The sequence below is a fragment of the Protobothrops mucrosquamatus genome, unplaced genomic scaffold (assembly GCF_001527695.2).
Source record: "Protobothrops mucrosquamatus isolate PMUCROS unplaced genomic scaffold, P.Mucros_1.0 scaffold3292, whole genome shotgun sequence".
Lineage (NCBI taxonomy): Eukaryota > Metazoa > Chordata > Lepidosauria > Squamata > Viperidae > Protobothrops > Protobothrops mucrosquamatus.
Genome location: NW_015389282.1, coordinates 182,916 through 196,311, shown reverse-complemented (window position 1 = coordinate 196,311; position 13,396 = coordinate 182,916). Strand labels below are relative to the sequence as shown.

The following is a 13,396-nucleotide window of genomic DNA, read 5'->3' as shown; positions in this document are numbered from 1 at the left end:
GTTCCGCTTTTCAGGGTCCCTGCAGTCCTTCAGCTTCCTTCCCACCCAGCGATCAAGGGGAGATCAGGCCAGATGGAGCTTGCAAGCCTCCAGCTTCCTTCCCACCCAATGACTTGCAGGACTCAGCCTGCTCTAAGGCCCAACAACACCCAACTTACTTTTCTGTTTTTTGCAGCTTCTGAAAGAGGTACTCAGCCAGGATCAGCTTTCTTACAGACCCAGCCTCCTGGCAAACAAAAAAGAAAAGTTTTTGCTCTTAACACTTTCAATATGAGTATTTTATTTTTCCTTTCCCAGTCCTCCATATTATAACTATACATTCTAGCATGTGATTAATGCTAGAATGGATCTCTTCTTTAATGACTTTTTCAGAGCAAGAATTTTAAATCATGCAGCACAGTGAAGATAAACTTGCTAACTAGTAGGAAAAAAACTAACAAAGAATCTTGCAGGAGAAAAGGGAGGATAGGTACAAAGAAACAAAATACAATGAATGAAATGTAATGGTAAATTTTATTCTTGGTATAGTCTGAAGGAGAATTTGGCCTGGCAAAATGCAACCGTCTTTTTCCTTTTCCCATTTAGGGACTGGTATTACTTGGTGAGATGCCTCCTTCTGACCATGTATTAGGTGATTCAACCCATAGTCTTAGTGTCGACTTCAAGCTGGAGCCTGGAATTGACAGACTGGTATGTATTAAGAGTGGAGAGAGCATTCCTTGGAGTACTATTTCTTTCATTACCCCTCTCCTTCCCTGTTGACATTATATTGCTGTATTTTGTTTTACTGATTACCTTGTTTCTAGACTAGACTTCTATATATGTATTTCATAGTTGTTTGGGGGTAAAAGACTGTCCTGTTGCTGTTTTTTTTTTTCCTTTCTTTTTTTTGTAAGAGTTTTATTGATTTTTTTACAATAACAACCTTAGTGCCTAGTGTACAGCGTGTTGTCTTGGTTCATGATTTTTTTAAAAAAAATATACAATCAATAATAGTTAATTAACAGTCAATAATAATTAATTTTTATATTTCCATAATTAGTATATCAATTGATATTTCCTTGATCCTCTCTTCTCCCAATAGTATTCTCCTTCAGCATTTAACAAATATAATTTTTGATATTTGATATTTTCCATATATAAATGATTAAATAAAAACATTTTCTTCTATATTTATACCAACAATAATAGCGTCCATATATAGCATTTTTTTCTTATCAACTTATGTTATTTTCGTAAAAGTCATCTTATTGATTCACCATATATCTTATTTTCATAAATCTTGTTTAAGCTCAATTTCTCCATAATATTCAAACTATTTTTATCAATCATAATTTTCTCAGTAATTAACATCTAAATATAAAAATTTTCCACTTAGATATATCATCCCAGTATTTTCATATTTCATATATTATAGAAATACTATACTACTTATCTATCATAACATCTACCTATAACATCTTTTCTAATCAATTTATATTTCACTTCTATTTGTAAAAATTGATTGAATCACTATATATCCTTTTTTCAAAGCCTAATTTCCCCTCAATATTTCAATCATTCCTTAATCCTAAATCTTTTCAAATTTAATTTGTCTTTAAAGTTCAAACTTTTCCTTCACTTTCATCATCCCAATATTTTTACATTTTGTATCTTATCAAAAAATACTATATTACTTATATCTCTTATCCCACTTATTCTAAAGCCCCTTTATAGCCAAAGTTATTTGTTTGCTCATATAATACTCCATCTGGTAGGGCGAGTCAAGTCTCTTAAGCCCGTCTCTAATCTTCTTCCTTTGCCAAATTGTTTTCCAAATTAATATTTTCGACTTGTCAAACAGTTCTTGTATTTTTGTAGTTGTTAGGTGTAGAGGATACATAATACGTAAGGTGTATACTTTTTGTCTCCCAAACAGTGATTCTCCTAGCAGTGTCCATTTTGTTAAATCTTCTTTCTTCTCAGGTTTATTTTGACGTTCTAATGCATAATGTATCTTTTCCATATTTATTGTTGTATCCAAATCTTGTGAGTTTTTTCTTGTTTGTATTAAATTATAATTCCCTTCATTTGTAACTTCGCCAATTAAGTCATTTTTTTCTAGTTCACATTCTGTTATCTGATTTGTTTGTTCATTCTTTACCATCATTCTTTGAATGTTTTTTGATTGTAAATTTAAGTTACAAGTGTATTCCTTTATGTTATCGAAGTTATGTTTAATCTCCTCGTGGTTTAGAGCTATTGTGATTTGTATCTGTCGTAGCATTGCATAAATTTCTTCTTGGAAAGTATTTGTCTTGTTTTGAAATGTTGCTTCTAGAGGTCTTTGATCTTTCCGGCTGAATCCTTCAAGAGTAGATATTAAGTGTGGTTTTCTATCATTTTTTGATGAATATGTCATATCCATGTTATCTCCCCCTTTCAAGTAATCCATCATAAGTGCCATAGTCTCTGTAATTAGCCTTGTCAAGCTGGCCAGAACTCAAAATCCAATTTTGTATAGTTCTTGTCTTTATATATAATTTTTATAATCCACTGTAATTTTCAATTGTCAAGGTTTCAGTAAAATCAATGTTTTATAACAGTTCTTTCAGGAGTCAATTGTCAACCAGTCAGAATTGCAATTCAATATATTTAGACAGCTTAAACCCTTCCTGTAACTTTCCCTCTCAAAGATTAGTCATAGATCAAAGTTTTTAAACAGTTCATAAATTTAGACCACAATCAAAATATTTCTTTTCCTTCAAACACTTTCCAATCTTATAGCTGGCCCAGTATACAATCTCTTCTTTGTTCACTAGCAACTATCTTCTTAAAGGTTATTAGAGTTCATGGGAACAGATTTTTTTTTGTTTCTGGGTGTTGTCTTTAATGTGCTATATACTAATTGTCCACTAGATGTGAGCAAATATTTGTTTTCCAGCTCTTTCAGACAAGAAGTTCTTATTATTTTTCTTTTTATATATATAATTTCATCAAAATCCTTTAGAATATAATCTTAGCAGTTTGTTTTAGTTTCTAAGTTTGATGAGATTGTAGTATTTTAAATTTAATTCCAATATATTTCTTTCCTCCTTAAAGGTTAATTCGCTGCTTCCGTCTATGGGGGAATGGGAATGCAGTCCCCTCCCCTCACTTTTGGAGGTTTTTTGCTTTGGGGATCTTTCCCAGGGACTTAGTTGCAAAATAAGGGAGAGAAGATCAAATACTCTCACCAATTCCAAGCACGCTGTTGACAGTTGTTCTGGTTAGTGCTCTTGGACTTCGGCTGCAGGTAGCTTGGGCTAGACCAGTGATGGCGAACCTTTTAGAGACCAAGTGCCCAAACTGCAACCCAAACCCGACTTATTTATCGTCGGGTGCCAGATGGGCGTGGCCCACTGGGTGGGCGTGGCCCGCTGGGTGGGCGTGGCCCGCTGGGTGGGCGTGGCCCGCTGGGTGGGCGTGGCTGGCATGGGCGTGGCCAGCTCGATGTCACTCGTGTCAGGGGCACTTGTGTGGGCCTGGGCAGGACTGGGGCAGATCTGAGGGTCTCCGGCGGAGGGGGGGTGGGACCGGGGTGAGCGCAGGGCCGTGGTCCACTGGAGGAGCCTCACTGAGCCTCAGGCAATGCAGGGGGCCCCTGGACTGTGGCATGGACTGCCTGGAGCCCTGGGCAGCGGAGGTCAAGCGCCCAGCCTGGCCCTTGAGCTCCCACGGCACCAGGACCCCACAGCCCTGCCTACCCTAGCCGCACTTCCCTGAGGGGGTGCCCAGCTGCGTTTACCTCCTCCTCAAGGATACTGCTTCTGTGCTCGCTCTCCTTGGCCAGGTTGCTCATGGTGGGTGCAGGAGGGCAAAGTGCGTGGGTCAGAGGGAGGCCCACTCCCTCTCCATGCGAGGAGACCTGGCTTTGTAACCAAAGCATCCTCAGCAATAGGATGGGAGACCACCAGGGGATGGCAAAAGGGCCACAGGGCTGCTGGTGGCCAAGTACTAAGGCAGGACTTCCAATCTCCCTCCCTTCCTTCCTTCCTTTCTCCCTCCCTCCCTCCCTCCCTCCCTCCCCTCCGTCCCTGCCTCCCTCCTTTTCATTCCCATCTCCTCCCTCCCTCCCTCCGTCCCCTCCTTCCTCTCTCTCTCTCCTCTCTCTCTCTTTCTCCCCCTTTCTCCAAAGTACAAACACGTGTGTGCTACTTCCCTCGCTCGCCCTGTTCACACCGCGCATGCCCACAGAAAAGGCTCTGTGATAGAGGATTAAACAGCTGGTGATTTTGGGCCAGTCATTCTCTCTCAGCCCAATCCACCTCCCAGGTGTGTTGTGAGGAAAATAGGAGGAGAAAGGTATGTTGGATATGTTCATTGCCTTGAGCTATTTGTAAAAATAGTAGTTTGGGAAGGCGAGTATAGGACGCGCGAGTTTGGAGTTTAGGAAGGTGAGCGAGGAAAGTAGGACATGCGAGTTTGGAGTTTGGGAAGGCGAGCTTAGGACGCGCATCCTACTTTCCTCGCTCGCCTTCCCAAACTTCAAACTCGCGCGTCTTACGCTCGCCTTCCCAAACTCGCGCATCCTTCTTCCCTTGCTTGCCTTCTCCAACTGCAAACTTGTGCATCCTACTTTCCTCGCTCACCTTCCCAAACTCCAAACTCACGTGTCCTACTTTCCTCGCTCGCCCGTCTGCAACCGTCACTTCCAAAGGTCGTGCTCTCTCTCGCTTGCTTGCTTGTTTGCTTGCTTACTACACTTCTCCCGCCAAAACCTGCTTTTATAGGTTCCCATCTTCCCGCCCAGCTCTCGCAGCTGTTCCCGGACTCCCAGTACAGAGAGAGAAAGAGAGCAAGAGCGCTGCTGGGTTTGGTTTCCCTACCTTCTCCAGCTCCCATTAGTCAGGCGTGTGTGAAGAGGGGGAGGGGAGCATCCTTCTTGGGCAATGGCACATGTGCCCATAGAAAGGCCTCTGCGTGCCACCTCTGGCACGCATGCCATAGGTTCGCCACCACGGGGCTAGACACTGGAATGCAGCTAGCCTTTCTCCTGTCGGGTTCGGAGGGCTTCCCCCCGATCAAATGAAGCGATTGCCGTCGCTTTGTGATCAACGGGGCACCCCTCCTTCACGGTCACCTCTTCGGGGCGACTTCGGACCCATCTAGGGTCCCCCTGGCAGGACGAAACTAGCCGTGGGGAGCGGAGGTCTGCTCTTGCGCGGCCATGCGCTACAGGCGCAAAACCAGAAGTCCTGTTGCTGTTTTTTCTTTTGCCCTAGTATTTGGAGAATTCCCAGTTTAATACATTAGGGCACGGGTGTCAAACCCGCAACGTCATGTGATGTGTCGCGACGTATCATGACTTTTTTTCCATTGCGAGCAGTGGGGTGGGTGCGGTTTCGCCATGACGCATCCAGCCTGTGGGCCGGCAGTTTGACACCCCTGCATTAGGGAATAGCATTCTGCCCTGCAGATGCTCCCAGAATCACCTTATTACCTAAATTGGCATCCACAAAGACATTTTTCCAGGATGGCATATTACTGCAGGCAACAGATTGATACTTTATTAGAAGTTGGGATGCAGTTTCAAAATTCCTGAGCACTAGAATAAAATATTTAATTTTTATTTTAAATTTTTTAAAAAATTCTGCCAAAATTTAATACTGGCTTTCAACTTTTTATTTTTTTTTTAAATCAAGACATTGTGAAACAAATATCAAATATAAGAAAAAACAGACAAAGTTAATTTAAAAAGTGGTTGAATAAGGAAAACACCAGACTTAGGGTTGACAGCAACTGTAGTAAATGATTGTGGGAGGGATGAGATTCAGTTGTTCACCTGTTTTTCTGGAGGAACACAGGTGAATGCACTCCAAATTGGGTATTACCCAATCCCAGATTGGTTCTGATTCAAGGGGCATCAGATGCTTTTGATCAGTCTATGGGCCGAAATATCAACATTCTTCGGTTCTGGCAGCCAGGGTTTACTCATAGATGACTAGGTAATGGAGAGTTTTCTATCCATAACTTGGCATATCTTAGGAATGCTTAGCACTTATTCACAGTTTTTAAAGGAATGATTATATTTGCTTGGCATATAAAAGATCTCAAGTTCAGTCATGGTTTTTTTGGTAACAGACATTTACTTAAAACCATGAACAATAAATAAATATTAACATACTGAGTAAAATAAACAAGTGTCAGATAAAGGTAATCAGCAATTGTCCATTGGCCTGATTCTGTAAAGTTTCACAATTGCTTACCCAAAGAGACTGTTTCAGGTGGCATCTGATTAGGCAGGTTTCACCATTGCAATCGTGTTAAACAACTGTCATAGAAGCAGAAAGCTGCTTGACTAGTTGAGTTGTCCATTTGATCAGAACCATACAGTGACAGGCAGTGTCTTCCTAGACTTTTGGATAAGAGTTTTCTTAGTTTTACCTGGGTATGTAACTTGAATGTGTACAAAAAAAACTCTTCTAAGACCTTTTGTTTAGAGCAGAGTGGGCAACTCAAACATTGCTAATTTTTCATGCCTCTGATCAGAAATTATTGCATGTTAATTGCCATTTGAATTATAAATACTACAGATGCAGAATACACACAGGGGAGGCTGTAAACTTGTATTTGGTAATAGAGCCAGATGAAATCTATTACTTCATGAATCATACAGTGGTGGCCTTGAGTCTATATTTGAAACATCTTGAGATATCAGCTGTGATATTCCAGGGTATAAAGGCTTGCCAATTGCCTGCTCTCCTTGTCTGCAGTTTAAGAAAACTGTGCAGTGGGCAGGATTGCTTTGCTTAAAATTATGTCTCCACCCCATCCCTTTTACCTTTGGTCCCATAATTTGATTCACTGCTGGCAATATTGCCATAAAACAGCGGTTCTCAACCTATGGGTCGGGACCCCATTTGGGGTCAATCGACCATTTCACGGGGGTCGCCAAGCAAGGCTGTCCGCCATTTTTTTTGTCCACCATTTTTTCCCCCTTTTCCGGCGGGTGCCTTACCTCCCTTGGGTTGGGCCAGCTGGTGGTCGGCCTGCTCCGTCTCTGCCGCTTGCCAGCTACGCCTCGGCCGGCGCAGGGGGCGGAACCACGCATGCGCGGCACTCCTGGGCAGGGAAAGTCCTCGACTTACGACCGGTTGGGTAGTCCTCGACTTACGACCGGTTTAGTCCTCGACTTACGACCGGTTTAGTCCTCGACTTACGACCGGTTTAGTCCTCGACTTACGACCGGTTGGGGGTCGCGGCATTAAAAAGGTTGAGAACCACTGCCATAAAAGATAAAGCTGTCTCAAGGAATTCAAAATTTTGTTTTTGTGCCTTGCATTTGCAAAGCATCTAAATAGTATTGGCCGGGTATAACATACTGTGCATGAAATAACAGCAGATCCACTTCATAGGGGACTAGGTTGCTAGATTGCATGTGGTTTTTCTGCTCCTCAGAAAACATTTTTAAGTTTTTTTCTCATCTTAAGTTGTCCTGGATTTCTTTTTGTAAAAGCTTTCAAAACATATACCCAGCTGACATGCATTTTTGTCTTTCTATTCATGTTCATGTGTTTCCTCTTTGTCCATAAATGTGTACAGTATTGGTCTATCAGGTTCTTACATTTTTCTTCATATGTTAAAGCAGACTGTAATTGGTAAACAGCTTGTGATACATGCATTCATCTTTAAAATCCCACTCAATTCTTTGTTATGTGCAAAAACTAATATGACTGCTCTTTTCTTTGGTCCATTTAAACTCTCCCCTTTAAAAATGCTCTTTGGGGGAAAGGTTAAAATCCTCCCTTAAAACCCTGGCCTTCCTTCAGTATATTCATTTTGAGTTTACAAATGACCTTGTCACAGACTTGTAATAGTAACATAGAGTTAAAGGTAAAGCTATAACACTGAATCAGGAATGTGTAAACCTTTGCTTTATTTCATATAGCCTTTCTAATATGATTGAGAAAGGTCCGATAATAATTATGAAACACTAAACTTTGGGGCAGGGGTCTTCAAACTTGGCCCTTTTATGGCTTGTGGACTTCAACTCCCAGAATTCCTCAGCCAGCGTGCTTGGATGAGGAATTCTGGGAGTTGAAGTCCACAAGTCATAAAAGGGCCAAGTTTGAAGACCCCTGCTTTGGGGTGTAAATGTAAACATACAACATGTAAAAAAGATGATAAGGGCAGGGCTTTTCAACCTTTTCACCCATTGTACCACTTTTAGGATATGGCAACATCCGAGTACCACCAGTCGCCTAGCAAGGTGTCAAAAACTTGATGACCCCCCCCAAAAAAGGAAAAAAAGTGATAAAGTACAGGTAGTCCTCGACTTACAACAGTTCGCTTAGTGACTGTTCGAAGTTACAATGGCACTGAAAAAGTGCCCCCCAAGCCACAGCCGAGCAAGACACCTGCCTGCCCACCTGGCGGTGCTCTTCCTCCTGTCTGAGGTTTTCATTGTTGTGAGCATTTCTGTTGAGGATTGGCGGTGGGGTGGGGGGTGTTTGGTTTTTATTCCCATCTGCTGGGTGGTTACAGCAGGTTTTGGTCACTTCACATAACCCTGTGTTCTATCCCAGCCTATTGCCGTCCTTGTTAGAGGCACAAGGACCAAACCCCTGCTGATACAATAGGCTGGAGACTTTAAAACAAAACAAAATCCCTTTTATTTGGGTGACAAACCTGTCAATAAGTCCAAAACACAAACAGCAAAACTCAAGTCCAAAGGAAGGAAATAGTCCACAGGAACACGTTGCAAACAANGACTCATGCTCCTCACACAGCTGAGCTTCATCAGAAACACGACTGGAGGGGCCAGGCTCTTCATCAAGCCGTGAGTCCTGTAATTCATCAGAGCCTCCCTCTGACCCTGACGGCCCCTCAAAGGCCTCCTCCACCTCCTCCTCCTCAGATTCCTCAGACTCAGCTGTTGGGAACACAGGCTGGCACGGAATCACAACACCCTGGGACACTGTGACTGTCATAAATATGAATCAGTTGCCAAGCATCTGAATGTAAATCACAAGACCCTGGAGAGGCTGCAACATTCCAGCTGATTGGCGCTTCTTCTGGGCTCAGCAGAAGCACCAGGATCAGCGCTGAGCTCCAGCTGGAGCCTGGTGCTGATCCTGGCGCTTCCGCTGAGCCCTGACAGCCCTGCAGCTCCAGCCATCTCACTCAGGCTTGTGCGGTGCTGCCACCAGTTCAGCTCATTCCCCTCCCCCGCTACCACTTTTCTAGGATGGTCACGTACCACCTGCCAGGTGCCAATGTACCACAGGTGGTACCCGTACCACTGGTTGAAAGCCCTGGATTAGGGGACTGGAGGCACCATATAAAGAACGGTTGCTGGAATTGGGTATGTCTAATTTAATGAAGAGAAGGACTAGGGGTGACATGATAGCAGTGTTCCAATATCTAAGAGGTTGCCATAAAGAAGAGGGAGTCAACCTATTCTCCAAAGCACCTGAAGGCAGCAATGGATGGAAACTAATCAAGCAGAGAAGGAGCCTAGAACTAAGAAGTTTCCTGACAGTTAGAACAATTAATCAGTGGAACAACTTGCCTCCAGATGTTGTGAATGCTCCAACACTGGAAGTTTTTGAGATTGGACAACCATTTGTCTGAAATGGTATAGGGTTTCCTGCCTAAGCAGGGGGTTGGACTAGAAGACCTCCAAGGTCCCTTCTAACTTATTCTGAATATAGAGTCTCAGAATCAAGTTTAGTTGGCTATTTTGGAAATGTACAAGATACGTTTGTGTTGCTTGGGTATTGCTGTGTGCATTTGTATATTTCAAGGTTTTCTACAGGAAGGGGTCTCCACTAATGGAAACTGCCTTCCATATGAAAATGATGGATAATCAAACTTTAAAAAGAAACTGCCCTGCTCATCATTAAAGTAGTTCCAGGTTTGGAAAACTGTTTTAAAGTCTGTGAAGATGCAGAAAATGCTGTTTCTTTGTTTCTGACTTAATGGATCTTTGAAATCATCTCCATGTTCCAGCCCATTGTACTGTTTGTTGTTGAGTATAACAGTTATCACACAGTTCATATTCTCAAATACTCTGATTCACAAATACTGTGGGTGATTGTTAGAGCTTGCCATGTTAAAGAAAAGCCATTTACCATAGATTTGTATAATTTTAACAAGGATTTTTTTTCTCCCCACCCCCACCCCTCCATTTCTTGTACAGGGCACTTACATCTCCCAGCCATCAGAGAAACTTTGTATATCCATTAGTAATACCCAAGAGAGTCTACCTGCTAAAACCTATAGAGTGCCAAGACCATTCAACGGAGTCATTAACACGTAAGGTTCTTGCTAAATCTCTCCTTAATAAAATATAACTTTAAGAAAGGTACTTCTGAAAGGCCACTCTTGAAGGTACATTGGAGATAGAAAGTCTACACACCCATGTTAAAATGCCAGGTTTTTGAGATGTTAAAAAAATCAGACCAAGATAAATCACTTCAGACTTCTTTGCACCTTTAATACAACATACCAGCTGCACAATTCAATTAAAAACAAACTGAAATCTTTTAAGGGGCAAAATATCAATGAAAATGTACACTAACATTACATAAGTGTGTACACCCTTAAATACTTTGTGGAAGCACCTTTTGATTTTATGACAGCATTCAGTCTTCTGGGGTAGGAGCCTATCAGCATGGCACATCTTGCCTTGGGAATCTTTGCCCGCTCTTCCTTGCAAAAGTGCTCCAAATCTGTCAGATTACAAGGGCATCTCCTGTGCACAGCCCTCTTTGGGTCACCACACGGATTTTCAGTTGGATTTAGGTCTGGGCTCTGGCTGGGCCATTCCAAAACGTTGATCTTCTTCTGGTGAAGCCATTCTTCTGTTGATTGGGATGAATGCTTTGGGCTGTTGTGTTGAAGGGTGAAATTCCTCTTCATCTGCAGCATTTTAGCAGAGGCCTGAAGGTTTTGTGCCCAAATTGACTGATATTTGATACTGTTCCTAATTCTCTCCACCTTGACTAAAGCCCCAGTTCCAGCTGACAAAAAGCAGCCCCAAAGCATAATGCTGCTGCCACCACCATGCTTCACTGTGAGTATGGTGTACTTTTGGTGGTGCACAGTGTTGTTTTTGCACCAAACAAACCTTTTGGAATTATGGCCAAAAAGTCAGCCTTGGTCTCATCAGACCATAACACATTTTCCCACATGCTTTTGTCAGACGTATTGTAGGCTTTTGCAAAATTCTTCTTTTCTAAAAGTCTTATAAATAAATAAACTGGAGAAGTGTGAAAAGTTCTGAGTGGAAGTGAGTCAAAGGGTCTTCCTCAGCCTGATGTTCTCTAAATGTATTAGGATATAACTCCCAGCATGGATGAGGAAGTTGGCTCTGGAAGCTAGATACCAGCTAATCTGGAGAATGCATTGGATTGACAAAGACCTAAAGTAAAAAGGTGATGGAAAGTTGACAGGATAAATCTAGTGGAAATTTGGAGCAGGCATTGTGTACAGAAAAATATGATAGGCTAATGATGAAAAAGTGTGGAAGAGAAAAATGTCAGCCTGAGAGACATGAGTAAGGACAAAGGAAAAACAGTAGCTGACATTTCCAAATAATGAAAAGCTAGAGAGCTGCTGACAGGTAACGTTTACCACAATCTATCCTAACCTGGTATCAAACAAGAATTTTGGGGGTACTGAGTTTAGTTTTGCATATTTTACTATATGCATGGATTTATTGGTTTGCCTGGACAAATGGGCTGCTGTTTTTAGGTAATGAAAATTTGGCTCCCATTAGTGTTAGAGAAGTAGAAATGTCTAATGTGCTGTATTTCCATTCTTGGACAGTCTACAGACAAGCTTGACAGAACATAGTCAGGGAGATGGCTCAGATGCTGAGGAGCTGTTGCAGAAAAAGCAGAGATTAAATGCGGTGTCTTCAGCTCTCAATGGAACCTGTGTGGCAGCCCGCACGCGCCCTGTCATCAGCTGCAAGAAACGGCGGCTTGTTCAACCCAACAGTCTGGTTCCACTATCCAAAAAGGTCTGTAAATTGATGTTAGGGCAGTAGAAAAATGGGGTGGGGGGATGTTGCAGCTGAGTTATATGACATAGCTAAGTAACAAATTGTTGGTCTTACATATTGATTTTTTGTCCCATATCATTATAAATTCTGCTTAGAGTCCCTCTGATATTCAAATAAAGTGGATTTATCAGTCCTTATGTCAGTGGAAGTTTTTTAGGCTGTCCCTGTTAAACAAATTTGGCATTGAGTAGGAAAAACTGAGAGAGAGCTACATTTTAAATCTTGATCATTTGACTGTAGAAATGGGCAGAGGAAAGTGGTTTCACTTCTTCCACTATGCATAATGTTTTGGGAGGTAAGAGTCACAATTTTAAACACTCTTTTAAGTTTAATTGCTGGACCAGTGGCATTCTTAAAAGAATAAAAAAGCATGTCTGTTGTAGAATACTGTAACTTAGGAAGGGATGTTGTACAGGTGCACTTAACAGAAAATATATCAAATCATTTTTAAGTACCTGACTCTTCTGTTTTTAAAAGAAATGATGGTTTCTATTAGGTAGCCATGTTGGTGCTTTTGAATGTGGGCACTTATAAATTACAAAATGTTTAAATGGCTACAATTCTCAGCATGCTGAATTCAGAATCAATTCCAAGTTTTATGTTTGTGTCAGTTGCAGGGTACAATTATCATTAGTATCTGTTTTTTAAAAAATATTTTTTGTTCTTTGCTCTCTCTCTTTCTCTCTCCCCCCCCCCCCCCCCCAATTTAAAAGTAGCCAATCTACAGTAAGTATTTAAGGAAGTATGCATTTTCAGCCAGACTGATCTGTTTCATTGGAACAGTCTGGCAGGCTAACAGCTTAGGGCAAATGTTGCATTGGCAGTCAACAAATTTAAGTTTGTATGCATAAATAGAAGACACAGTACACAGAGTGTATAACCAAAGTAACCAGAGTTTTAGATAATCATTCTAAATATATCAGTATTGAAGATCACATGTTGCAGTGCTCTCTCTCTGAATCAGAAAAAAGTGAAGACACTGTTTTCCAAGAAGATGAACATTTAAATATCTTAATATGGGATTATTGTATCATCATGGATATTGGAGAGGGTTTGTTTTCTTGTTTCTTTGTTTTAACTGGAACATTAGTAGGGTGAAGGACCAATGATGCATAATCATGTTTCAGTGGATACTTTGGAACTTGTAAATAGCAAATATTCTGTTATCTATCTAGACCCGCTCCAGTCGGGCTTCAGGCCGGGATACAGCACGGAAACGGCATTGGTCACACTGGTAAATGATCTCTGGAGGGCCCGGGACAGGGGCCATTCCTCTGTCCTAGTTCTTTTGGACCTCTCAGCGGCTTTTGATACTGTGGACCACGGTATCATGCTGCGGCGTCTGGTGGAGTTGGGAGTGGGAGG

General features: G+C 41.8%; 1 protein-coding gene across 1 annotated transcript in view; it reads left to right on the top strand.

The window, feature by feature from the left end:
* Positions 1 to 585: 585 nt before the first annotated feature.
* LOC107297407 (KAT8 regulatory NSL complex subunit 1-like) overlaps positions 586 to 13,396 on the top strand; it is a gene marked incomplete at its 5' end in the record, with an annotated part of 64,354 nt that continues 51,543 nt past the window's right edge. Inside the window, 3 exons of the mRNA XM_015826775.1 lie at positions 586 to 690; positions 10,163 to 10,278; positions 11,794 to 11,989. Coding sequence (XP_015682261.1) covers positions 586 to 690; positions 10,163 to 10,278; positions 11,794 to 11,989 — 417 coding nt within the window. The remainder of the gene's footprint in view (positions 691 to 10,162; positions 10,279 to 11,793; positions 11,990 to 13,396) is intronic.